Source organism: Taurulus bubalis, assembly GCF_910589615.1.
Source record: "Taurulus bubalis genome assembly, chromosome: 11".
NCBI lineage: Eukaryota > Metazoa > Chordata > Actinopteri > Perciformes > Cottidae > Taurulus > Taurulus bubalis.
In genome coordinates this window covers 5836837-5862981 of record NC_136599.1, presented here as the reverse complement: position 1 = coordinate 5862981, position 26145 = coordinate 5836837, and the positions used below count along the sequence as shown (strand labels likewise).

At 44.2% G+C, this 26145-nt stretch overlaps 1 protein-coding gene across 1 annotated transcript in view; it reads left to right on the top strand.

Moving 5' to 3' along the window:
• The window catches only part of LOC306743584 (cadherin-4-like), a gene marked incomplete at both ends in the record, with an annotated part of 221234 nt that overhangs the window by 171934 nt on the left and 23155 nt on the right, over positions 1-26145 (top strand). Inside the window, 4 exons of the mRNA XM_079226112.1 lie at positions 12752-12907; positions 17768-17912; positions 20920-21092; positions 25068-25205. Of these exons, the coding sequence (XP_079082238.1) occupies positions 12752-12907; positions 17768-17912; positions 20920-21092; positions 25068-25205 (612 nt within the window). The remainder of the gene's footprint in view (positions 1-12751; positions 12908-17767; positions 17913-20919; positions 21093-25067; positions 25206-26145) is intronic.

The following is a 26145-nucleotide window of genomic DNA, read 5'->3' as shown; positions in this document are numbered from 1 at the left end:
ATATCTTCACACCTATCGGATGGATCACCTTGAAATCTAATACACTTGTTTGTGATCCCCAACGCATGAAGCATACCGACTTTTGCTCTAGCAACAACATTGTGGGATTTTAGTGTAACTTCACCCTGAGGTTTGAGCCTCAGTCCACGCACAAAAAAATGTGTTTAGTCCCAAACGGCCAACTATTTCAGAATTGGCCTTGCAAGATTCTGGCTTAAATAAAACCATAAATTGCGTTTGGAAGTGTTTTCAAACATGAAATGGAGAATTTAATAACTTTGGTAATACATTTTTAACACCTACATTGATGTGTTTGAACAAAATACCATTTTATGATTTATTTTATCGCTTTAAAACCACGTTTAAGTGTGCAGTTCCTCTTTATATGTACTGTATATCTACATCTATTGGCTGGATTGGCATGAATTTTGGAATGGACATTTACAAAACCCACAAGATGTATTGTAATAACTTTGGTGGTATCATAACCCATTTATTTGTTTTGTTTTTGGGGTTCACCATCAGATGAACATTTTAGTATTTAAGCATTTTAAAGACATTTAATGATTGGAAACTTGCTGAACTGAGATGTGTTTCATTGAGCTCAGAGCATCACTGCTTAAGTTCAGTCTCACAGAGACTGAACTTGTGGATGTAGATTCTTTGGCAGTAAAAATGAAAACAACATCCCATGATCTCAGATATTACCCGTTCTATTCATGCACAAAGGTTCGTCACCCCTGGCGCACACTAACGTAAAATAGAGCTATTCAAATATTGGTTTATTATTTATTTTTAAAACCCAAACGTCTGCTCCTGTGACCACTGGGTTGAAGCTGCTGGACACATTCCTGACTGAAACAGCAGAAGAAGTGCAGAGTGCTTTACATTGTTACTCTTGCTAATGGAGACTTTGTGATGGAGGAACATGCTCACTCCTTTCCTGTCTTCTCTTGACATGTCAGATCATTAATGAAACATTTGAACATGCAAATTGACCTTCTCCTGCATAGCGTGTGACTCGGGCCTCTAAGAGAAGAGGTGTGGGCACATTAGCGCCGCACGCGACGAGGTGATGCAGGGCGATCGTGAGATGGGAAGAGGATGCTTCATGGACAGATAGCGGGGTGCTTTATTCAGATTTTTCTTTTCTCCTCAACGACCCACTACCTCCCTAAAAGCCAGACGGCCCCCACTCTTCATGCAGTAGTTTCGTCTTGGCATATAACAAATGCCTTATGAACTTCATTTCCTCTCCTCTAATGAAATTAGCCAGATCAATGTAATTACATTTATCAGCCCCAGGAAATGGAGTCTCCTACAATCTCCTGGCATTGACAAGAAAAACTAATTGTTCCTACATTTGTCACAAAAAAAAAGAAGCATTTGCCCTTTGTTTCCTGTTGTGTTCAGGGAAGTGAGACTGAAATGTAATTTTCACTGTTTAATATCTAATTATTTTTAAATTAGGGGCGTGAAGTCCCCGGTAAACATGTTCATCAGGCGTTCTCCGCTTCGGTTTTTATTTTTATTTTTTTGAAAGAGAAAGATTAAGCCGTGGTCTTGTTTTGCGTACACCAACCCTAGAGATGCTACTTCTAAGGAAGGCTTTACAGTAACAAAACAAACTACAAAAAAAAAATACAGCAAATTGGCTTAACCACCCACTCACTCACACAGGCACAGACAGCACGGATGCAAACACACACACACACACACACACACACACACACACACACACACACACACAGAGATAAACACATACACATGTTCACAAATCCCCCCCAACACTTTCCTCTCTGATATGACATCAGGCCGCACCAGGCGGGCTCCCTCCTGGGTTCAGTTGGTGTTAAATTAAACAGTAAATCATCTCACCAAAAGACACAAGAGTTATGTGTGAGTCAAGGGCAACAGTTCTGGGCTCTTTAATAGGAGATGAGGAGGACTTTATGAAGGAGATAAATAACAGCTTAACAAACAGCCTCTGTCTGGTCCCCTGGAGGTTGGCCTCGGCGACCCCGTGGATCAGTACGATGAAGGAGAGCCAAGAATCTCTTTTCCTCTCAAGACATGAGAAAATAATGCGCAGTGAAATTGGAAGAACGGTATTCGGGAAAGGGTGGGCGGGCGGGCTCAGGGAGGTGGGGACCAGTGATGAAGCTGAGGGGGACCGAGGGTGGCAGTGATCGCTGGTGATATGAGAAGGTCGGTCAAAAGGGAAGGACGTGTCGCTGGCAGTCAGACAGACGGAGAAGTAGCTACACGGAGGAAGTCGAGCAGACGGAAAGACGGAGGAAGACGAAAGAGAGGCAGGCATGGCGCTTTTCCCATCAGGTGTTACTTCCCTGCCACCTGTGCTCAGTCATGTTTGCCTGAGAGACAGATCTAACGAATTAAATCTGATTCAACACAAAGCAACAGCCTTTAAAGCAAATGACAGAAAAGAGTAATTGCGAGGTGGGCGAGGTGGGGGAGGGGGGCCTTAAGCATGAGATTGAATTGAATCAAAGCGCTTTTGGGATGTTATGTGTCTGGAAATTCTAATCTCACTTAATGTGCTTGCATTTTTCCATTCTCCTCTCTTTGGCGCTTTCTTTCCTGGAGGTACAAAAAAAAATAATCAAAATCGAGGCCTGCACCAGAATAATCTGATCCTATTTACTTTGTCGTTTACAGTGAAAGGCCTCAGTCACAATCTTTTCATGCAAGTATAATGAAAACTGTCATGGGGTGATCAGGTTTTTGTATGCTGGTAAAATCCTTAACCACACACACACACACACATGGAGGAGCACAGACTAGCACACGTTAAGATCTGGTACAAGCATACAAACTCCTCGCAGTGCAATGAAATGCTTTACAGCATCACAAGATGAAACTGCTCTTAAGATAAACAGTTTAGCGCTGGATGAAAAGTTTTTATTTTTTATAACTCGTTCTTTAACGTCGTAGGTTTTTCTCATCGCTTCCCCTCTTATGAGTATTTCTGGCCAACTCTCCCTGATGCTGTTTACACGTTTTTTTATTTGCTCTTTATTTTCCAGGAGAAAAAAAAAAAGAGCATTTCCCTCCGAACGCTCCATAAAAGCTTTAACATCCCCTCATTGTTCATAAAAACCAGAGTGATGCATCGCTCCGTGCTCAGCGCCTGGCATATCGCGGCAAACTGGGGACGACGTTACGGTTCATCTGAGGCCGTGCGAAGCGCCGCTATCGCTTTAGAGAGGACTCAACAATATGCGTTCCTAGATTCTTTTCAGCAATGTTTTCAAGATGACTTCCGGGAATAGAGCGAGGTTCGCGGAAACTGACCTCGGCTGTCTCTGATCTACTTTATGATCGCTATCAATCAAGGAAGGACGGGCCAGCTGCTTTTGAAAAAGGCTCCCAAAAAAGAAGAAAAAAAAATGCACAACAGCCACCGGTGTGTGTGTGTGTGTGTGTCATCCTGGTGCTTGTGCTCAAAAATACACGTGATTCCACACAGATGCATTGCTCCACAAACACACACACACACACACACCTCTTCACTCTTCCAAGGTCCATTTGTCAACATGACAGCTGGACTCTTGCTGTGCTGGAGTTTGCCAAGCAGAATCCCTCGCTTGGTTAGTGGGAGCCAGAACATCCTGGGAAGCATTCTGACACACACTTAGAGGCTGGGGTGCGTCCATGTGTGTGTGCGTGTGTGTGTGTGTGTGTCCACGCCAGTGTCTTTGTGTTTGCGTGCGAGTGCAACTTTTCAAAACACCCAGCAGCAGCATGACGAGGTCCCGCCCCTCTTCAGTCTCTGCCCATGCTTGGCAGCGGCCGGCCTGGCAGAGAGCGGCCTCCATCTTGTCAGGCGTCCAGCGGACATCAAACGTGCACGCCGCTCCCGCCTCTACCTGAACACCATTCCCCCTACCATTTTTTTCCAACTCGCATCTGGGTGGTTCGACATCTGTTTACCTCACGATACCCCCCCGAGGTGTTTGCCCCCGTTGGCTTGGGAGGGTGGCGCTGTCTGCTGTTCCATCCAAACAGCCCTTCAGCTGTGTCCACAGGAAATGTGTTCATCCAATGAGGTAACTGACTTGAAAAAGACAATGTGAGACCTTTTTTTTCCCACAAAGGTCACATGTCTTGTCTTGGGGTGGAAACTCCTCTTTCCAAGCGAATGTCCCATCAAACAAGTCCTGGCGACTTCTCTAAACTTCCTGTTTCCAGGTTTCCAGCCAAAACGGCTCGCGCTCTTGCCACAGAGTTTTTTGCTGATGCAGTCAATTCACAGCCACTTTCATTCCCCCCCCCCTTTACACTCTTCACACTCTTTCTTCCCTCCGTTTTCCCTCTCGTCTGCATTTCTCCCCTCCACTGCAGCCTGATGGATTTAGAAAGGGAGAGAGAGAAAAAGAAGGATGGGGACGGGGAGAAGAGGGAGAAAAGGCTGCTTGAAAAGTGAACCATACAAAAGGATGTGTGTGTGTATGCGCGTGTGTGTGCGTGTGTGTGTGTGTGTGTGTGTGTGTGTGTGTGTGTGTGTGTATTGGGGTTGTGGGGAAAGTAAACGGCAGGGGAAAATGCAATAGCAGCAGATTTCGTGCCACTGTCACCCCTCTCTCTCTCTCTCCTACAAGTCGCCAACACTCTTTCCTCTAATTACCCAGATTGGGTTTCCCGGGGATGAAGAGACGAGGGAGTAGCAGGGGGTCCTTGATATTGTCCTTGTCAAAGCCTGGGGGAGCGACTGGAGAAGTCATTCATGCATCCATCACACTCCAGATTTCACAATTTAATCAATCCCCTAATGAAAGAGAGTTACAGAGAGGAGAGAGAGAGAGATGTAGCCCTCACACTCTAACCCTGCAAAGCCAAAGCTAAGGGGTGCGGCCGCTCTTTGTCTGCCACCACAATGGCCGCCTTATTTTCATTCTCCCTGCCTGGAAGAGAGGAGCGAGGAGGGCGAGTCGTTCCATTGTTACGTCCAGGGAGAATAGCACCTCTAATTTGCCATAAGCCGGCACTATTAAAGTCCAGGCTCCTTTCACACTGCAATAATTGGAAAAGTCATTCACTGCTTAACTTCTATTACTCCATGTTATTTTCACTAATGAGAAGGAAGGTTTTTTTAATAATCTCACCTGCGTCAGTTCTAGCTATCATTCAAATGACAAAAGCGCACATCTCTCCATTAGGTTCTGTCACACACTCGTCGGCCACTAAGCCGGATAAATCATAAAAAGCATCTTTTTGTCCCGTTGTCCTCTCTGTCCCCCGCTGAAAATCTGAAAATGGCATTTTCGCATTTTAGTCCACAAAAGCAATGACATAAGACTTAGTCTATACATGACTGGGAGCTGTGTGGCGGTCGCGGTAAAACGACGACTTCCTCAGTAACACTGTGATCATTCATTTTGAAACACAGTCGATGGCATTGTGCGGGCGCCGTACAGTAAATCACGGCTATTCTGGAACACAATAGCGGTGATTGAGGACACAACTGAGATCCAACAAGCTGGGGACGGAGCAGACCGGCCTCCAAGCCGACGTTCAGCAGGAACACATCGCTCCGTGTTCACCGAGTCGGTGTAGCGCGTTAGCATGTGCTAATTAGCGATAAGCGCGAAATCAGAGGAATCCAAATCCAAAAACTGATGAGACATTCTGGATCGCCAAAGTTATGACAAGTCATCATTAGTTGGACTTGAATTTTCACGATAATCCTTCCAATATCCAATAGCTGTTGACATATTTGGCTAAAAAAAGAGGTCTCGGGACCATGACTGTGGATTCGAAGCCACGTGGCAAACCATCCGCTAGTTGTGGAGATATTTCAGTCCGACTGACATCGCCATCCCTGGAGACGAGCCACGAGCGAAACGCGCATCATTCTCACTCAATTTGCCACGTCTCTGTTTCGCTTGCACACCGTACGTCAGGTACGTCTGTTCATGCAATCTTCCCCCAGCTGTGAGTGCAAGATGTTATGCAGCTTCTGTTTCATGTTTAAGTTAGTTAGTGCATACTTTTTTTTGAAAATCCCAACTCCAGACTGAAGACTCGACATCAATCCCGTGCTACCTTTTGAAGAGATACAATGCTCAACATCAAAGCCCCAGCAAAAGTCTGTGTTTTAAAAAAAGGCTACAGGAAAGCTTTTAATGCAGACACTTTGCTGACTCACAGCAAAACACACAAGGTGTCTTTTTTTCTATTTCTTATCTTTTTGCGTGCACACCAGCGCATTTTGACAGATGGAGTTTGCTTGAGGTGTGCAACGCCACCTAGAAACCTCTCTCTTGTCGAGGCTCTTTCTCTTCAGAGATAACCGGTTTGCTTGTGACCTGTTGGCCGATACCTGTATTTCACGCCTGCCTGTTAGGCTTTACTGTACCATTGAAGGAACACATCTCTCTGTTCCTGTCGGCGTTCGCGTTCGGAGCCGCTATCCCTGTTTGTTCGGCTTTGGAGCCGTGAAAGGCCCGGCTTTCAGCTCTTCAGGGGTTTACTGTTACTTTGCTGTCTGCCAGTGACTGTTTCTGCTGTCCTACTGCTCACTGAACCAGCGTCATTCTCTGCACAAGCAGCGCACTACGGCGCACCTAATTGGCTCTCTCATGACAGGCCTGTGTGTGTGTGTGTGTGTGTGTGTTTCTTTTTATGTTTGTGTCTAGATCATGCATGAGCCAGATAGTGATACTTTTCACTTTGACGATTTTCTGGAACCGCCAACTCCAAGCGGCTCTAAATGCTGCATGTATATGGTCATAATGTATATCTTTTCTTTTTGTTTATTTAAAAACCTCACAGTAAAACTGGAGGTGTCTTCTATTTCCAAACTGGCAGCCTCTGAATCGTTTGAAGCCGTCTGAAAGATATAATGCACAAAGTTGTATTTGAAAGGTTTCGTGTAACCAAATGCAGACTGATTTGAGGGAAATGTCTGTCTCGCATTACTTTTTATACATAAACCACTTCCTGTGGTTTGTGTTCTCACCGCTTTCCTCATGTTATAGAACAATAACATGCGGTGGCTTTGTTTCCATGTTGAAACCACTGTCAGCCACATCTCTGATATGTCTGGTGTCATGTGTTTCAGTAAAATAAACAAAGTAATAACCAAATAGTCCTGAACATTAAGGCTGCTTTAAGCCCAGCATGGAATAAGCAAATGTACTCGCGCCCATCTGTGCGCCCTTAAAAGGTCTTAAAGTGAGGTGTGGTCAGGCACATTGTTGGCATATTGCTATCTTGAGGCTTCAGAAAGCGATGGAGCAATTGACCAAAAAAAAACAACAACATCACAAGTCAATAGCAGAGTAATCTTTCGGGTATTTAAAGGCCACACCGGGTTCACAACGAGCATACGCTCTGCTGTGTTTGCCGTTTGTCCAATTTGCTGCACCTTGCTTTTAAAGTTAATGAGAGATGACTGGATCGATTCCTGTTGCGCCCCAAAATGAATAATTAAGAGACTAAAGACTTGCTTTGTGCCCAGATTATGAGCCGTTTATAGCAAAAGTAGAGTTGAACACCCCCTGAATGCACTTGCTCCATGACCTTTAGACTGTGCCCTATAGATCATGTAAATAGGGGCCATCCAACTTCCTGAATACACAAGGATCTAAAGTACATCCCCAAGACAGTATCATTGTATCATTTCTATGGTAATTGTTTCTCCTCCACAGTGCTCCAGGAACATTACTGCTATGCATAATGCTAATTGAGGTTCTATACATGCTAAACTGCAGATTGCCTTCATTCATGTCCGTACTTCGAAAGCTTCCAAGTATGTGAAACGGTCAATTGTGTTGTAACCTATAGTATAAATATATACTTGGACCGGCTAACAAAAGAAAAAGAACAGAAATACCTGGTCAGTTCTTTTATTTATGTCAGGTAGCCTACAACACAGATGAAAGCAGAGGTATACTGGTAATCAAATATAGAGTATAGAAAACTAGCGTAGGGCAAAGCTTCAATGTTTGAAATGTGGTCCATATAAAAATACAGAATACACGATACGGCCAGCCTTGTGAGACTGCCGACCTCCAAGCCCTGGCAGAGAGCTGAGCACCGGCTTCTACAGCATGATGGAAGAAGCCCTGCAGGAGTCTGCTGCTCACACATCTCCTCAAGAAGTCTGCTCTGTCCTTTCCTGAAGATGGTGCCAGGGTCCAGACTAATTCATTTTTTATTATTTGGACCTCAAGGTGCTTGTATGAGTCCGACCTCTTCTCTTCCTCTCAGGTCAGCGGGCAGTCCACCACCAGCTCATCGGTTCTGCTGATATTGAGCTTCAGGTCGTTGCACCATGTGTTGAAGCTCCGTCCTCTGAGTGGAGGCGGCTTGTTTCTCACTGGGAATTATTTACCGGAATCACACAGGGCAACAAAGTGGCGACTTCCATTTGGCCAGAAAATGCACCACATATGAGTCCGGACATGGATGTAAACTGCAACATGACTGTTTGGTGAAGGAATACAACCGTCTAGGGACTCGTCGCTTTCACAGCACCTCCCCGCTCTGTTGAGGACAGAGCTGCACACACCAGGAGTATACTGGCATAGACGGGCTCTATGAAGAACGCCAGATTGTATTTCAAATGGAATACACTGAAGCCTTAAGCCTCTCCGTGTTCCCTCTTTTTTTTTGTTTACATACACCGCCTTCTCTCCTAATCTGCCAGGGTGAGCGTTGCGTGGGCTGAAAGGCAAACAAGTGCAATGGTAATGTGCTGAGGAACGCTCCGGTATCACACGGAGCAGAGAGGCCCGTGGACGCCTGAGTTTGAACTTGAAACAGTGAAAAAGCCATCCGAGACGAGCCAGGGTTACTGGAGTAGAGCGATCTCAGCTTGTGTTACAGGGGCAGAGCGGGAAATCACTGTTTCAGATTTTCTAATGATTTACATGATAAAAATTCTATTGAAATACAGCAATACAAGGCAAATCGAAGAACTCTTCTTTTATTTTACCCTATAGAACTTCTCATAAAACGAAAAACAGGTATCATGGGGGGACGCTCAACATCGCGGGAATCGTCGATTTAAAAATATAAATAATGGAGCTATGAACTTGTTCTTTGGTCCACCCGCTCCTGGGACATGTGAGCCTTGTCATGTGAAGGAAAAGTCTCCCTTCAATGGTAAAACCCATCAGAATTGGTTTTACCGTATATCACTAACGTCGGGTATATTTTCCCCCGAACACGTGCCTGTAACCCCTAAAAAACAGGGATTGGAGCAGGAAGACACTCCAACCTTCAAAAAAATAAAAGAATGGCCTGTTGCATCCAAAAACTATGGCAGTAGAGTAATCCAATTGATCCCAAACTATAAATCATCTCTGATCATTTTTTTAGGCTGCACTGTATTTATTTTCTTGTATTGTTTCTAACCCCCTTGTGTGCTAATGGTGGATTAAATATTAGACTCATCCATCTGTATTAGATTGCGTGCAGGGGGGTTGATTTCTGATCACTCAATATAAATAGCTTATTAAAATGTAAAGCCACGAATAACTCCAGCATGCAGCTCAGTCTAAATAACAGTAGTTTGATACAAGTAGTCAACATGCATTTTAAACTGGGGATTAATTCCTCTGCTCCCCAGTAGCCGTGGTGGTACAACGCCGCCTCTGTGTTATTCACTCCGCGCTCTTCATCTCCTCTTCCCTGTTTTCCCCGAAGACCCGGTGCCATGATAATTTCTCATTTGATTCAGTTTTGCCTGGCAGAAGGGAGCTAAGCTCACTGATAAGATCTCCTTAAGAACCAGACAAGTTGTCAGTAATGAAGGGAATTGCTTTGATCCGTCGACAAATAGGTCATTTAGACAGTGTCTGGTTTCTGATGCCGGATGATGCAGTCATGGCTCTCTCTCTCTCTCTCTCTCTCTCTCTCTCTCTCTCTCTCTCTTTTTCTCTCTCTCAGCATCAATCTCTCTTAGCTGAGCGCCTCTCCTCCTCTCTCTTTCTCGATGGACACACACACAACAATAGAGGGACAATTAGAAGGAACAAAAAAGACACACACACAAAGAAAGAAAGACATTTTTTATTGTTATTATTATTGACTTGGAGAATTCCCTTTTGTTATTTGTCACCCAATGGAGACCTTGTATGTGTAAGAGTGAGTGTTATTGTGTTATATTGTGTGAGGTAGCCAAGATGGCCGTGTAGCAGGAGAGACAAGAAGCTTCCTCTCTCCTTTAGAGGAAATTAAAGAAAAAAAAGTGCTAATGCAGTTATTAGCAGCTCTTGGGCTTTTTTTCAAAATGATCCCTCCCTTTCTGAAGAGCTAAAATGGCAGCATGATAGCGAGAGCTGCTCACGATTTGAAATGACATCTCGTCCGTCACAATGTTCTGTGTAAAGAGGAGGAGACCGATAATATGCAGCGGCAGCAGCTCGCTAACATCCATCATTGGATCCATTAATGCATAAGCATGGCGTGTGATTTTATTTGCATTATTAATCACGAGCCAGAGGAAAACTTTATGCATGCTTGAAAGCGCACGGCGGGCATGTGTGCACATGGAACCACCCACAAATGTTTGGTGGGAAACAGATGAGGATGAGGACTCTGGCACACCGTCCCTGAACAATTTTGAAAAGCGTTTACGTGAACGTTGTGGGAGGGAGAGCTAATTGGCTGGAATGGCTGTGTAGCCGAATACTCCTCCAAGCAGGACGGCTTGGAAATGGGTGGGAAATCCAGGGGGCGGGGAAAACCGAAATGGAATTATGGAGAGCTATCACTTCCTAACTGGTGAGGATTTATACGCCACTGCCAAGGCCAACGGATTGAAGTAATTTCATTTTTCATGCATGGCTTCTGTCCCCACGGAGACCTGAAGCAAAGAAAGAGAGAGAGCGTGATGAGAGAGAACAGCGGACGGTAGAGATGAGAGGAAACTGGGAGGAGTGGAGATGAGAGAGAGAGTTGGAGAGGAGAGGAGAGGAGAAGGGAGGGCAGAGGAAGAGGAGAGACAAGGCGAGGGGAAGAGGAAAAGGGGGATGAATGAGAGGGGGAGACAGTTTGGCAGTGGGATGTGTAATAATGGCTTGTATTTTCTAATGCGACAGGAGAGGTAGAGAGCTGCAGTCTCTTTGCTTTGCCTATAGCGGAGGGTAATGGCGGTACACTGGGAGTTCAACTGAGCTGCCGGCTGGATATTTGTTAGTTTGTTGGTGTTTAACGGGGAGAGTTTCTTTGAAGTAATTGCAGTCGATGCCCGCAGCTCGTTAATTATCATAGCTGTCAGCACTAATTCGCTGAGATATGTGCAGAGCCTTCTGACAGTCTCCTCCTCCTCTATTCCCCAAAGAAAACACACATACAGACATGCACAAATTGCATTAGTGGGCTGTTGTGACAGCTCGTCTTGTATCCTTGCAGCGAAGGTGTCTACAGCTGATCACATTTGTTTGATTGGAAAGACACACCTCCACCGGATCTCTCTGACGACGACGACGAGGCTGATGAAGAGGAGGAGAAGCAGAAGGAGAAGGAGAAGGGAATTAGTGGTGATAGCGGTGTCGGTGCATGGAGACAGGCTCCACCAGCAGGACGAGTCGAGATGACACCTGTCTCACACTCTGCGTCCGTTCCTCGTCCTTGTTAGTTGCTCCAGCTTTATTTTTTCTCAGCGGGCAAGAATTCCCGGTGTGTGGAAAGTGCGGCTAAATTGGTTCCTCGAGTGGTGAAGAGTGGTGAAAGATGGAGACAAATTTGGACAGGCTTACTCTTACTGGTGCACTCCACTGAAATTGTCATTGATGAGAAGAAAACGGTTGTTTATTCACCCTGTGTGTGTGTGTGTGTATGTGAGCACAGTGTGTGCCCACACTGGTGTATGATTGAGTCATTTTTGATACACCGGCTGATGTTCACGGGTTGTCATGCAGTTAATGGACAGAGATGGGATGCTAGGAGGTTCGGACTGTATTTGGGCACTAAATTGAAAAACTCTTCCAAATGAGGTCCAATTACACAGCACTTCAGTCCCAATCACAGGCCTAGCCATGCACTAAATGCACCTGTTAGCTGTCTATCTGGAAAGCAAAGCCGAACCAACATGAGCAGGCCTACTTCTTAAAAGAACATCCTGCTTTCCGTCACGCAGTTATTAAATCATTCTCTCCATGTTGTGCACCCCTAGATTTCAGACTATTATTTTCTTTTCCGGCCCATTCTTGAAAATGTGTTGTTTGCTGTTATAAAGCCTGTAGTTGCTTTCCTAATTACACAACAATTACAACCTCACTCCCCAATCTAATTGCCATTTTGTGTTCACAACCTCTCTGTATTCCCCGGCTCGGCTCCAGCGAGTCTTAATAAATCACCGCCTCACTCTCGGTTAACTGTAAATGTATGTTGATTTCATTTCTCCCTCTCCCCAAATATTCAAGTTTCTCTTTGAAGCGCTCCAATTCTGCCAGACAGAATGCATAGGGCTCCCCGCGGCCGCACTAATAGAATCCCTGAGTGAGTGGTAGCTAGAAATGCCAAACTGTGATGAATATGTGTGTGTGTGTGTGTGTGTGTGTGTGTGTGTGTGTGTGTGTGTGTGTGTGTGTGTCCTATGTGTGTGTGCGCTCGTGCATGTTTTCAAAGAATAATGTGCAATATCAGATTTCTGAGGTTGTGTAAAAAAATGATTAAACTCGGAGGCTGTATATCACAAACTCGTCCTCGTATATTAACAGCCTCACAGCAGATGTTGCACCATTGATTGACTGTTCCTCTGTTTGTTGTGATGCAGATCCGCTCGGACCAGGACAAGGACATCTCCATCAGATACAGCATCACCGGGGTGGGAGCGGATCAACCGCCCAATGAGGTGTTCAATATCGACCCCGTGATCGGAAAGATGTTCGTCACCAAACCTCTCGATCGAGAACATCGCTCTTCTTACCATGTAAGTGTCTCTCTCTCTCTCTCTCTCTCTCTCACACACACACACACATATATATATATATACACACAGAACAACCATGACCTTTGAAATGAGATCCAAAAATCATTATCATACGGCCAGTTAACCCTTTAACGCAGAAGATCAGAATCAGTGCAGCTCTATGTTTTAAAAAGGCCCTCCAGTGTGAATAATTTACATCTGATCAACGGATTTATTTCGTCGATACGTCGTGCTTTTTTTCATTCTGAATGATTTATTTCCCAGAACACATGAACACATCTCTGGTCAACACAAGACTTAAAGTGGTGCTTTTGTGAGATTATTTGTGGAGAAACTCGGTTGAAGAGATCTGTCTTTAAGATCAATTTAACCATTACTTGTAAAAATCTAACAGGTCAAATATATATATTTATTTATTTTGATTTATTTAATATCATTTCTCAATTTATCATGGTTTTTCAGAAGAAAAAAAGAATCAGCTTTATAATTAATTTAGTGAATAATTTAGTTTAATAAACATAAAAATTGTGCAATATTGTATTGTTACATTACAGTGATAAAGAGTAGTGAAGCATGAGCAGTAAACACAGAGTTGTGTTTGTCTTTGTGTGTTCTTGTTCCTCACCTCTTCGTGTGAGGAGCAAATAAATGCAGTGATGACGAAATGAATGATGGAATTTGCATCATTTTCACTCGCTATGTGGAAAGCATCTGGATGTAGTGAAGCATAAGTCAAAGAATGTGTTAAATACTCATTAAGCTCTCACTCAGCTACATTACTTTCTTATTACTTTAAAACCGCTGGGCCAGAACAGCGAGGAATAGAGAGGAGGAAAGGCAGAGTGAGATGTGAGATGGGAATACAACATGATGGGATACACTCTCAAAGGACAAGTTGGGATTTTATTTGGAGTTACGTGCTGTCACCATCTCCGTCTGGAGACTTCCTGGATTCTTGTTGTCACCGTGTAACAAAGCTTGCATTGATAGGAAGTCCATGCAATAAATCAAGATGTAAGAAACACCAAAATGAGGAAGACTAAAGGGAGTTTTTAAGCTGTGGACGGAGGCAGGTTACCTGTTTCAATCCTTATGCTAAACTACAATAATAATCTCTTGGATATAGCTTTATATTCATGGCACACTCATGAGTCGTATCTATCTTTTCATCTAACTCTCAGAATGAAAGCAAGTACGAATAATCCCTGACATGTTTAGATATTCATGTTCTTATTGTAAATGAGAAAGCCAGCTGACCTTCTACATTTGTACAGCCAGCAGTAGAGGACCGAGGTTGGAGAATAGCATGAAAACTGAAAGACTAGCCTTCCTCTTCCCGAAGGTCAAAACACACCCTCAAAAGTTGACTAATTAACACACGGTGTATTTCTAGTTTTTTCAACATGTGCATTAATGGTCATGCATGGCCAACTGGTCCCGCCACGCTTTAATGGCCCAAAACCAAACTGGACAGGTCACCTGTCTTGATGATTCCTCATTAGAAGTCAGAGCCGCTCACCAGTCCTCCTAATTACCTCACCTTTAATTAAATAAAAGCCAAAGCGATGGCTTAAAGCAAACTAATCCTGGTGCTGCTGTTGTATGCACTTTTGTAATGTATTTATGTATTTTATTGTGTTGTGTCGCAGTGTTTGCTGTTGAACTGGACTGATAATATTCGGCCACTAAATTGTAACAACCTGCCCGGGGACTGCAGACGAATATTAGCTAACTCTGGCACAATTACATTGAGGTGGAAACGGAAATGCGGATAAATGTGCACTGTCCTTGGTCAATAGATAAATACAAATAAATGCATACAAATAGGAGGACATTTCCACCAGTGGCTCTCCTCTCACCTTTGTGCTTTGCATGGGAATATCAAACAGGCGGGCAAAGTGCATTTAAAGTTTAGGAAAGTAGCAACTTGTTGTATTGCTGCCTAAGCTGGTCTTTCTGCTGCTGTGGAGGGAGCACTCCGAGGCTTTGATGTAGTGAGCAACCACACTGAGTTCATCACTTTCCGTCTCTGGCTTTCTTTGTCTCTGTACCTGCCGCTATCCTCGTATCCATGTGGGAACCCTGGTCTTGACTTACAGTGTTGGTGAGCTGGCAAGCACAACCTTTTAGTGGGAGCTGAGCAGATTTACACCCTGGAGAAACTCCAATCAATGAGGTGATTTGTTAGGAAAAGCAAAGGGTTGCTAAAGGCTGCTTAACTTAAACTCCATGTTTGTTGTGGAGGAAAAGAGCCGGCTGGTGTGGAATACAAATTTCAAAGGGAGAAACCAGATGAGACAACTTAAAGATGCAGGAAGGTGTTGCACTTCAATTAAAGGCCTCGCACACTCGATGCTTTTAGAGCAATTAAACCGCATTGTAGGAAACATGAACATCATCAATCCAATAAGTTAAAAGGCAGCGAAGGGTTTATTTACTCCGCGACGTCATCCTGGAAAGCTGCAGCGCACTGATTTAAAATGAGACTTTGTGTTCTTTTCTTTTGTTGACTTCATATTTCACACAAGGACAGAACAAAGTTACGGTCCAGTTATTTTTATATTTTCGAAAAAGAACGAGCAGTCGAAAAAAAAAAAAATTCAAAAGCGGCCATGCAACAAAACACATTCTTATGAGGGAAAGAGCCTTGGAGGTTCTGAGTTTGTTATCTCGATCAGGACGCTTCGCCAAAAGCAGAGCGCCCCCCCCCCCCCCCCCACCACCCCTTGCCTTTCAAGATAATAACTCAAAAAATGGACCCGGAATTACATTTTGCCTTCTTTAAACATGCTGGTTATCTCTGACTCTTGCTTTTATTGAATTAGGGTGTGAGTCCAGATGCAATGGCGGCGTGCAGGACAGATCAGACAATGAAAAAAGAAAAGTCAAATTAACCTCGAGGAGACCTGAAGACGCGCTTTTGGTAGAGGTGCAGAGTGTAAGGGGTGGACCTCCACCCATCTGAGGCGAAGGATGCTATGGAGAGAATGTAAACTCTATTCATTCTACTTTTCTACCACAACAAGCCTGGAGGCTATTTCCACTCATGTGGCTCTCGCGGCCTCACAGGGGGGCCAGGTAGCAGTTTTCCCATCCGGCGTGTTCAGATGTAAAGAGTACCATTCCCTCTATTCTCCATACATGACAGCAAAAAGACGACGCTCATGTTGCAATTTCTCACCTTTCTTCTTTATCTGTTCCTAACATGTTTTCTTATTTTTCTCCAGCCGCTTCCATTTCCTCCACTTTTCCTTTTACCCTTCCTTTAGATGAATATCCCAAACATCAAATAAGGTGGAAGGGGCCTGAAATTGATTGCTGGCCTTTTAACTGAATAAATATTTACCAGCCTATGCTGGATATAGATAGTATCCCCGCTGTATAATGTAAACTAAACATCCCCGGTGCTTTCAGCTGACAGGATATATCACTGAATAAGTCATGTTCAGGGATATAAACATTCCCAGGTAAGGCGAAGTGAATCAAAACAGCTTTAGTGAGAACCATGGAGTTCATTTTGAAATGCCTTTTCAGTCTGCTTTTTTGACCTTCAAGTGAAAATACAAACCACAAGTATTTAAACCCAACATTTCCCTGGTAATTCAGTTATTTTCTCCGCTCTCGTTTTTATTTTCCTCCCGCAGACTTCACAAGAGAGAAAGCAATCGAGATACATCTTACGGCATGTATTGATTCCAGTAATAACTCCGTGTCCAAACTTTGTGTCGGTGATTCCATTGATCTGAGCGCAGCTGAGTCAAATGTTGAGATGGGCCGGCTGCTTGTGGCTTCAGAGGGAAGCCAAGAGATTTCAGAACTCTTCTTTTCAAACGAAACCAGACAGAAAGTTGGCCCGGGATCCAACGCTGGCGATCCCGAAGCGGACACCTTGCCTTTGCAACCCGGGCCAACTTCCAATAAAATAAGACGTTTCTTGTTTCTGGTTTTCTGTGAGATAACAAAAAATTGCGGGGACGAAGTGTAAAGGAGATAAGAAAGTCTGGAGAAAGTGCACGATCGTAAAAAAAAAAAAAGGCAATTTATCTGCATGGAAAAACATCCAGAATTTCCCTTCTGACCCTCCCTCGCTTTGTTTCGGAAATATTGTTGAAACTTTTATACTGTTTAATTCAATAATGCAGATTGTATCATTCAAGAGCAGAGTTGAAATTCGCAAAACAGTGCAGGGGTGAAGGTTTTCTTTTCTTTTTCTGTTTAGTTTGAGAGGTTCTGTGAAACTACACAAGTCACCTTGGAGCGTAAGAACACATTCGGTTTCTTGGTGTTTTATTTACGTTGCTTCTCTCTTTCTTTTGTCCACTCCTGTGCTGAGAGGACGAGGGCGTCAATCCCAGGAGTGAAAGGAAGAAGGGATGTTCGAGCATGCCAACAACTATTAAAAAATGCATTTACATCTCTAACCACGAACCACACTGAGACACATTTAAATAAAACTAAAATAAATAAAGCATGCAAAGACTAAACCAGAGAACAGAATACGTTTTACTGATGACTGATGAGGCCGAAGCATTAATTTCTCAAAACAAATTAAAGCTGTCATAGGGCTAGAGACAAAAAAATAGGATTTAAAAACGCACAAGGGCCCCACATCATCCGAGGAAATTGCTTCCTCGATGTAAATATGTGTTGTTAGAGGGATAGGCCTGTGTTCCTTCTGTGAGGATTCACTTTTTTTCATCCATCAAACACCAAATGTTTTCCCTAAATAATGTTCTCCATAAAACCAAAACAAGCATTCATCGCACACTCATCATACATTATTCATCAGTTCATTACTTCCTGCTTCCATCATGGAAATAATGTAACCTCATTTCTGGTGGTTTTTCCCTTCCCTCCCAGCTGCGAGCCCATGCCGTGGACATGAACGGGAACCAGGTGGAGAACCCCATCGACCTGTACATCTTCGTCATTGACATGAACGACAACAGACCCGAGTTCAAAAACCAGGTCTACAATGGCTCCGTGGATGAAGGCTCCAAACCAGGTGAGGATGGATGGATGGATGAATGCATGGGTGGATGGATTGATGGATTGATGGATGGGTGGATGGATGGATGAATGGATGAATGGATGTATGGGTGGATTGATGGATGGATTGATGGATGCATGCATGGATGGATGGATGCATGGATTGATGCATGAATTGATGGGTGGATGAATGCATGGATGGATGGATGGATGCATGGATGGATGGATGCATGGATTGATGCGTGGATGCATGGATGGATGGATGCATGGATGGATAGATGGATGGATGCATGCATGCATGGATGAATAGATGGATGGGTGGATGCATGGATGCATGGATGAATGGATGGGTGGATTGATGGATGGATGGATGCATGGATTGATGAATGCATGGATGGATGGATGGATGATGCATGGATGGATGGATGCATAGATGGATGCATGCATGGATGGATGGATGGATGGATGGGTGAATGAATGCATGGATAAACTGGATTGTCAATAAAATGGATAGACTTAAAGCGTCTTTGAGTATTTAGAAAAGCACTATATAAAATTAAAGTATTATTATTATGATCATGGATGGATGCATCCAGAAGCACAGTATGAAGCAGGAGTAATTCCAAAAATGTGCGGAGGGGTGACACGTTTGGATACGGCTGGATGGAGGAAGAGCAACTAGTCCATCAGGAGAGATTGGTGTCGTTAAAAGTACGACCACACCACTGAATCTCTGCAGAGAATTTTCCATTCCCCTTGATTTAGCAGAGAGAGGAAGAATCCGTCTCCCACGGTGGCTTTTCCATTGAGCCGGCTGCAGCAGCGGCCATAAACCAAAGAGGGTGCTCAGGCTGGAGAGGAGATTGAGGATTAAATGTACCACGCTGTAGCACCACTGGGTCATTTTATGGCTAACCTCCGAACGGAAGAATCTGGGAGATGAGCTCTCTGTGGGCATGGCGGTGTGTGTTTGTGTGTGAGAGCCTGATGAGCCAGATTTTATGGCTCCAGAGGTGATCTCAGGAGGCGTTCAGGTTCCCATTTCCTTTTTCTTTCTTTCTCTTTTATTTCGCTCTCTGCCGCTGTCCCGTCCCCCGCGGCGTTGCCCCACTCAGCAGACAAGTCTCTGTGGCATGCATGACATTCAGCTGAACAATAATCATAAAAAGAGGAGAGTTTCAGAGTTTAGAGCTCCAGTGGTTTCAATGCAAGGCCAATTACAGACTTGAATTAGTTTGCAAATTAAAGAGTCATTATGGAGACCTAATCCTGTCAGGCACAGCTTAGGACGCCTGTACAAAGGGTCCACATTAAACCCCCTAAGAGTGCAGCTTAATGAAATTACCCCGGCGATGTGTGACACATTGTGATTCTTCATCTCCTTCTCCTCTATCCCTCCATCTCTAGAAGAAGAAGAAAAAAAGGCGATGGGTGGAGGACTGCGAGTCACTCCACTTGGAATCAAACCAAATATGGAGTCTGTCCTCTATTTCTCTCTCCCTCTCCCTCCCTCTGTTCCTGACGGCTTTTTCGTCTCGCTGAGAGGCCTTTAGAGTGCTCCCTGTGGCCGAGTCATTGACAAATGTTGCTTTGAAATGTAATGAAGTTTGAAATGGGAGCTGCGGTTACAATTATCCTCGGACAGGGGCTGTCACTGGCATGATATCACTATCTCTGGCAATTAGAATCGGCTGCAAGAGAGGGAGAGAGAGAGGGGGGGGAGACAGAGGGGGAGAGAGAGAGATGGAGAGATTGTGGGTGACAGGCAGTGATCCCACAGAGTTATACGAGTGTTTTGGAGGCAGCAAACAAGTGGAGCATTCATGGACGGATAGTGGCGTGTATTCTCTCCAGCAGAACTGAGTCAGCTTCATACTATACGTCTGTATTACTGTCTACTATATTATCAATCACAGGTTTCAAACTGTTCAATGAATGTAGACAAAGGGTGATCAAATCTATAACAATGTATTACTTTATCAGCATCAAAACAATGTGATTCACAATATCTGTCACCAAAATCTACTTAATAGAGCTTTCTATTTAGAAGAAATGGGAGACATTTTATTTGCAGCCTGTTCGATGTGCATGCAAAATATGCTGCGAGGTCATAAAATCTGAACACGCCTATATCTGAGCATACTGTGTATTTGTGCTTGCTTGTAGTTGTCGGAGTCTTTATTATTCACAGAACAGGTGTGCAACGTGTTCCTGCCGACTTTAATCTGTAAAGATCCATTCACATTAAAGCAGGTGTTAACAAACTGCTATGGAACATCCAGGTGGTTTATTATGCATGTTTATGTACACGTGAACGTGAATATCGGTGTGATTATTATCAATACTGTATCTGTCGTTAACATCTGTTTGTGGAAGGGTTGATTAAGCAGAGCAGCAAATTGAGCATTTCGCGGCGTCTACCTCTTTTGTTTCACTTTAAGCGATCCAATCAAAAAAAAAACACAATAGCACAAAAATAATCAACGGTGCAAAGTGAGCAATATATTTCGAGGAAACAATTATGTATTTATAAAAAAAATTAGTTAGACGACACTCTGAACTGCAGACAATGCGGACGGAAGAGGCAATCTTCAACTGCATGTTTTACTTTTGTGTCATAAAACCATTGAAATGTTGAAGCATTCAGTAACATAGAGGTGAGGCATGAAGTCAGGGAACTGATTTAGGAATGTCAGGTACACAGCATGTATAAGCATGTATAGAGGTAGCTAGCATTAGCTACACATTGCTACTGACCACCAAGTAGCAAAAACCCAGACTGCATTTCACTGAGTACGAGTAAAAGATGCACTTTTGTGAGAATAAAAAAAAAAATGTGTTGTATTCCTGCAGGATGCTATTTGTTAAGGATTCCCAATACATAATAAAAAATACCCCCAAAAAATACAAAAAACTAAGTGCAGATTTGAGGTTTCCCGCACTTTTCCTGGATCGTTTTGCAGATAGGAGGTTTTGCACTCTGGCCATCAATATGTGTTGATAAATATGACTTCCTCCTTCAGGAACGTATGTGATGCACGTGTCGGCGTTCGACGGCGACGACAACACCACGGCCAACGGGATGGTGCGCTATCGAATCCTGTCCCAGACGCCGCACAGCCCCATCCCCAACATGTTCACCATCAACAGCGAGACGGGAGACATTGTGACTGTGGCGCCTGGCCTCGATCGAGAGGTTGGTCTTCTCTCTCTCTCTCTCTCTCTCTCTCTATCTCTCTCTCTCTACAACGTGTGTGTGGCAGAGATAAAAGTCGTGTCCACACAGTCTGATTGAACTAAAACCGGCCAAATGATACACCTTCATCTTTGTTTTCGGCGCACAGGCCTTCGCAGCATCGTTTACTCTGATGACACTCTGAGATGTGACTTGCAAATGATGTCTCGCCATTTGTCTCCAGACACACACACACATTTATCTTTTTATACAGTAAATTGCCTTCTTCTGCAATCACCTTGTTTATGGAGCTATAAAAGTTGTGACAAGATCCCAATGTGTTTATTCTCGCGACATGGAGGTGTCAGTGACAACTCTGCAAAGAATTCTCTGAGACAGATCATCCTCCCAAACCGTCACCAGTGACAGACCTATTAACAACACATCACGCAGCAGTGGACTGCTCATGTTGTGTTGTGTGTGGGTTTGTCTGTGTGTACAGTATGAGCTTGTGCGGGAAAGATAAAGTGGAAATATCTGAGATGGAATGCCCTTGACACCTGTCAGACAAACACAGAAGCCCATATAATCACATCTACACTCTATAAAACACAGGCAATTGAAGGCGGGGGGGCAACAGAGGACTGAAGGGAGCAATAGAACAAAAAGCGAGCTGGGCAGACGGGGTATTACAATGAGTTGGGAGGAAGTGAGTGTGAATTTGGCAATGAAATAAGGTGATGGAGACAGAGAAGGGGGTTGAGGCGTGCGGGTGCCAGAAGGAGGCAGAGAGAGGTATAAGTGGAACACGCAGTAAAAATGTCTCCGCTGATCTGCTGCTTATTTTTACTCTGTTTTATGCTCTATGATGCTAATCCAGCCAGTCACCCCTAATGTACGATTAAAACTCCGATCCACGAATACACACACACACACACATGCGCACACAGGCATGTCCGTGCTACTACACTTGTGAGGACCCCATTTAGACATCATTCATGCAAAGCCCTTGACTTTTTAGTATCCTTATTTACCCGCTGAAGTATCACTGAGAGCCCTCACCTTGCACACACACACACACGTCCCTGGGTTATACACATCCACACCTTGAAGACACCCAGGGCAATTTAACTGTTATGGGTTGGCCTGAGAAGCTCTAATGGGGCTGATTTGGGTTAAGAGCCTTACTCAAAGGTGAGGGAGGGGCGAACACTGCCCTATCAACATGTGAGGATCATCTGCTTTTCTCTGTTTTACGGTATACATTTTTAATTGAATGTATTTGGTTATTGGACTGTTACTCAAACAAAACAAGTTATTGGAAGACGTCCCGGAGGCTTTGGGAACTTTCTGTCCACATGTGTCCTTGGGTTTGGTGCTTGGAAGGCCAGCGCCTAGCATGGCATGGCATCCAGAGGTGTGTGAGTATGAGTGGGTGAATGCAAGGACAATTGTAAAGTGCTGGCTTTAAAGGTAGATAAGCGCTATATAAGGGCAGTTCATTTATCTTTTCCCGTGGCAATGGAACGATAAGTCGAGCCCACGGCGCTGCATTGCTTCCTTCGGCGCTCCATGTTTGGGGACAAATCCGCGAGCACAATGCGGGTCGAGATAACGAGAATGTTTAATAATACCAGATGTAAATGCAAACGTCCACGGTCACATGACATTATCCAGATAACATATCCACATTGCAATCTGTAAATAGGATGGGGTGAGGGGAAGAGACCCTTTAGGCCCTTAAACCATCGCAACCACATGCTAACCCCAAACCCAGAAGCTAATCTTAACCCAAACATTATTCTACCTAAGGAATACTTCAACAACAATATGACCATTTGTATATAGATGACTCAACATCGTGTTACCTTGAAGTCTGGAAGAGAAATCAGTTTTTCTCACATGCCTCCGGTGAACGGAGAATCAAAAAACGGAGAGAGGTTTTGATGAATTGAGGAAAGTGTGTGTGGGGGGGTCATAAAAGCTGAACTATATCAAGACATCGACATCTGTATATAAACCCTCACACAACTCCAGGAGTGTGATCCAAGTCTCATTTATGCAGCCGTACGCTCTCCCTACTTTCCAAACACATTTCTTTGCTAAAACTTTACTCTTTGAAACTGAGACTGTTGTTATGCAGACGTGTTTTAATAGTACGGTTTTAGAGAAGATGCACGTGTTTGGGAAGTAATGATCATACGACTGGATAGATGAGACGTGGATTATACCTCCTCCTTGATATGTTTTGCTATATATAGTTTTGCTGTTGTTAAATGCAGCCCCATTTACTTTAATTCATCATGACTTTATGTTACTCTTCGTTCAAGTAGGTTTCCTTAAATGGCCTTATAAAGAAGTGAGGACCAGCCATGTCTTCACTTTCCAAAAAATGCCTTAACTCTCATTGACTAAAACTAAAAAGAGCCCGCAAATGTGGAAAAATAGTTGCATGTATCATGCATAGAGACCAGTACATGCATCTATGTCTCTGTCCCACACATACATTTGTTTATGCATTTTATGAATACCATCATGGGTGCGCACTTAAACATTATTTTTCTGTAGCATACAAATGCATGCTTCTGTTTTCCTGCAGGTTTATTTTCTTATACAGCAGATAAGAAGTCTCAAACCTTGCAGGAAGAAAAAAAGGAAAAGAAAAGAAGTTGTCTATTGTACATACACTTCACAAAAAGCTGCTACACAGCACACTGCGGTGCTTCCCTGGTCCACTTTTAGTCAGCACTTTGGCCCTTTTGAAACTTTGAAACTTTCTGCTTCTCCCTTCCCTTCTTGGGCCAGGGTGTTGGAGGCGTTAGGTGCTACAAAAAAAAAAACACAGGCATCTATTTTTGGTAGTCCTCCTCCCTTGCGCATTGGCTGCATCCCCTGCTGTCTCTTATCTTCTCCTCTGTTCTTCACTTTTGAAATGTTTTCTTCCCTTCCTTTATAAACTCCCACACTGATTCTCTTCTAAAGGTTTCCACTGGTCTGCTGTGGCCTTATAAGGGCTTGTTGACAGTAACAGACCTCAGTCCTCCAGAGGAAGCTGTGCATGCTGCGGTGTTGCAATGCTGAGAGGTTCAGAGGAGCTCTACATAATTACTCCCTTGTCTAATTAGTGAGAGTGTTGTGTACATGCTGTACACTGGCTGATGGGACAGTCAGCCAAGCGCTGCCGCTGAACAATAAATGGAGAAAGAGAGGTGTGTGTGTGTGTGCGTACGGGTGTTAATGAGAGTGTGTGTACAAGGTTGGAGTTCAGCATCTCGTCGAGCATCGAGATGAGAGGAGCTGAGAGGAGCTGTCTAATCCGCCTGATGTGGCGTCCTGGCCTAATTGGGATATTTACTCGGTAATTAGCAGGTGAGAGAGACACTGGGAATGTAATTGGGAATCTCAGTGAAGAGACACATTACCCAGACAGTCGGCTCCCGGGCTCCATCCTTCCTGCAGCCCATTAACTGCACCGTGGGACAGCAGAAGAGACGGGATGCTGGCAAAGAGGAGGAGTGCACCCTCGTACAGAAATACAAATAAGAGAACCATATTTCAGCTTCTTGTGAAGTGACACTGTGTCATTTCAAAGGGAGGAATGGCATTTATCATTCCCTCGTATGATTGCTCCATAGATAGTCTATTAATCTCTGTCAGTTGGATCATTGTCTTCACATCTGTCCATCAGTGGCGCTGAATAAGTAACGTCTTTGATGACATACCCGCGGGGAGGCTTCACTCTGCAGCCTTCAGACGGTGTGAAGTCTGGATACGTTCCGCCGAGGAGGTTTCAACTCAGCCGAATGAAAGCCTTCACCCTTGTGATTCTGTGTTTCAAATAAGAGCATGGACAGCTACTATAGAACAGAACCCTCCTCTGGGAATCACACTCTGTGGATGTTGCTCCAGACTGTAGGAAGAAAAAGCTTTTTGCAGATGAATAACTGCACACTGTGTTTTTTTTTCTTCTTCTCTGTATTCCTTCCTCTTTCACAGAAAGTGTCCCAGTACACCATCATCGTGCAGGCCACGGACATGGAGGGCAACCTGAACTTTGGCCTTTCCAACACAGCCACCGCCATCATCACTGTCACGGACATCAACGACAACCCTCCCATGCTGACCTCCAGAACCGTGAGTTGCTGCAAAAAGTGGGGAGAGGGCATCAATTTGGGAGGAGGAGAGGGTTCGGGGTTCAGAGAGGAGAAGAGGGTGGAAATGATTAGTGTGGTTGAGGAAAAAGGAAATAAAAAAAAAGGCTGAAGAGAGACAGACATTCAAGAAGAAAGAGATGGAGGAAGAGATGGAAAGGAGAATGAAAAGGGAGGGAGGGATGGAATGAGGAAAGGAGAAAGGAAATGACGACAACGCTGTTATGTCGTTACAAAGGAAGATTTACACAAGGACGGTGAAGGAGGGCTATGAAGCGCGAGGATGGCTGCGCACACACATACTAATCCATACCATTGACTTTCATCAGCAAGAGAACTAGAGCCAGCAAATCGGTAATGACTGTTGTCAGAGTAGTGATATTTAAAATGATGATTACATCACGGAAGGTAATTATCGCGAGCGAGGTAAAACTTAAAAGTCATCATCACAACGTTAATGAGTGCAGCGGGAGATTTCGTGTTGGTAAGAAGTTGACTTTCACTTCTCCCACTCTCTTTTGAACTCAATCTTAACTGGTCAGTTGTTTCAGTGCTGCGTGATGTGCAGTTCATATGTGAGGCGGCAGCTCAATTATGGGCCGATATTTGCATGGTTTTTAATTAAATTCACCATGTGGCAGGGACATGCATTTGTTTAGCTTCACGTTATGAAGAGAACTCTCTCTCGGTGTCCGTTTGGCTTCCTAAGTTGCATCAGTGGCAAGATTAGGTGCTTAGCTCTGCGACTGCGACGGCATCGGCACGACAGCATACGCGCAGCTCTTTGAGGTGGCGGCAGGCGGCGGAGGAGTTAGCATTAGCATTTGCCCTGGGGGCTATTAAGACCCTTCTGATGATGAGTTAGCGCTGGCGGTTAGCATGTGTCAAACCATACAGCTCATCAGAGAAGCTGCGGCATCACA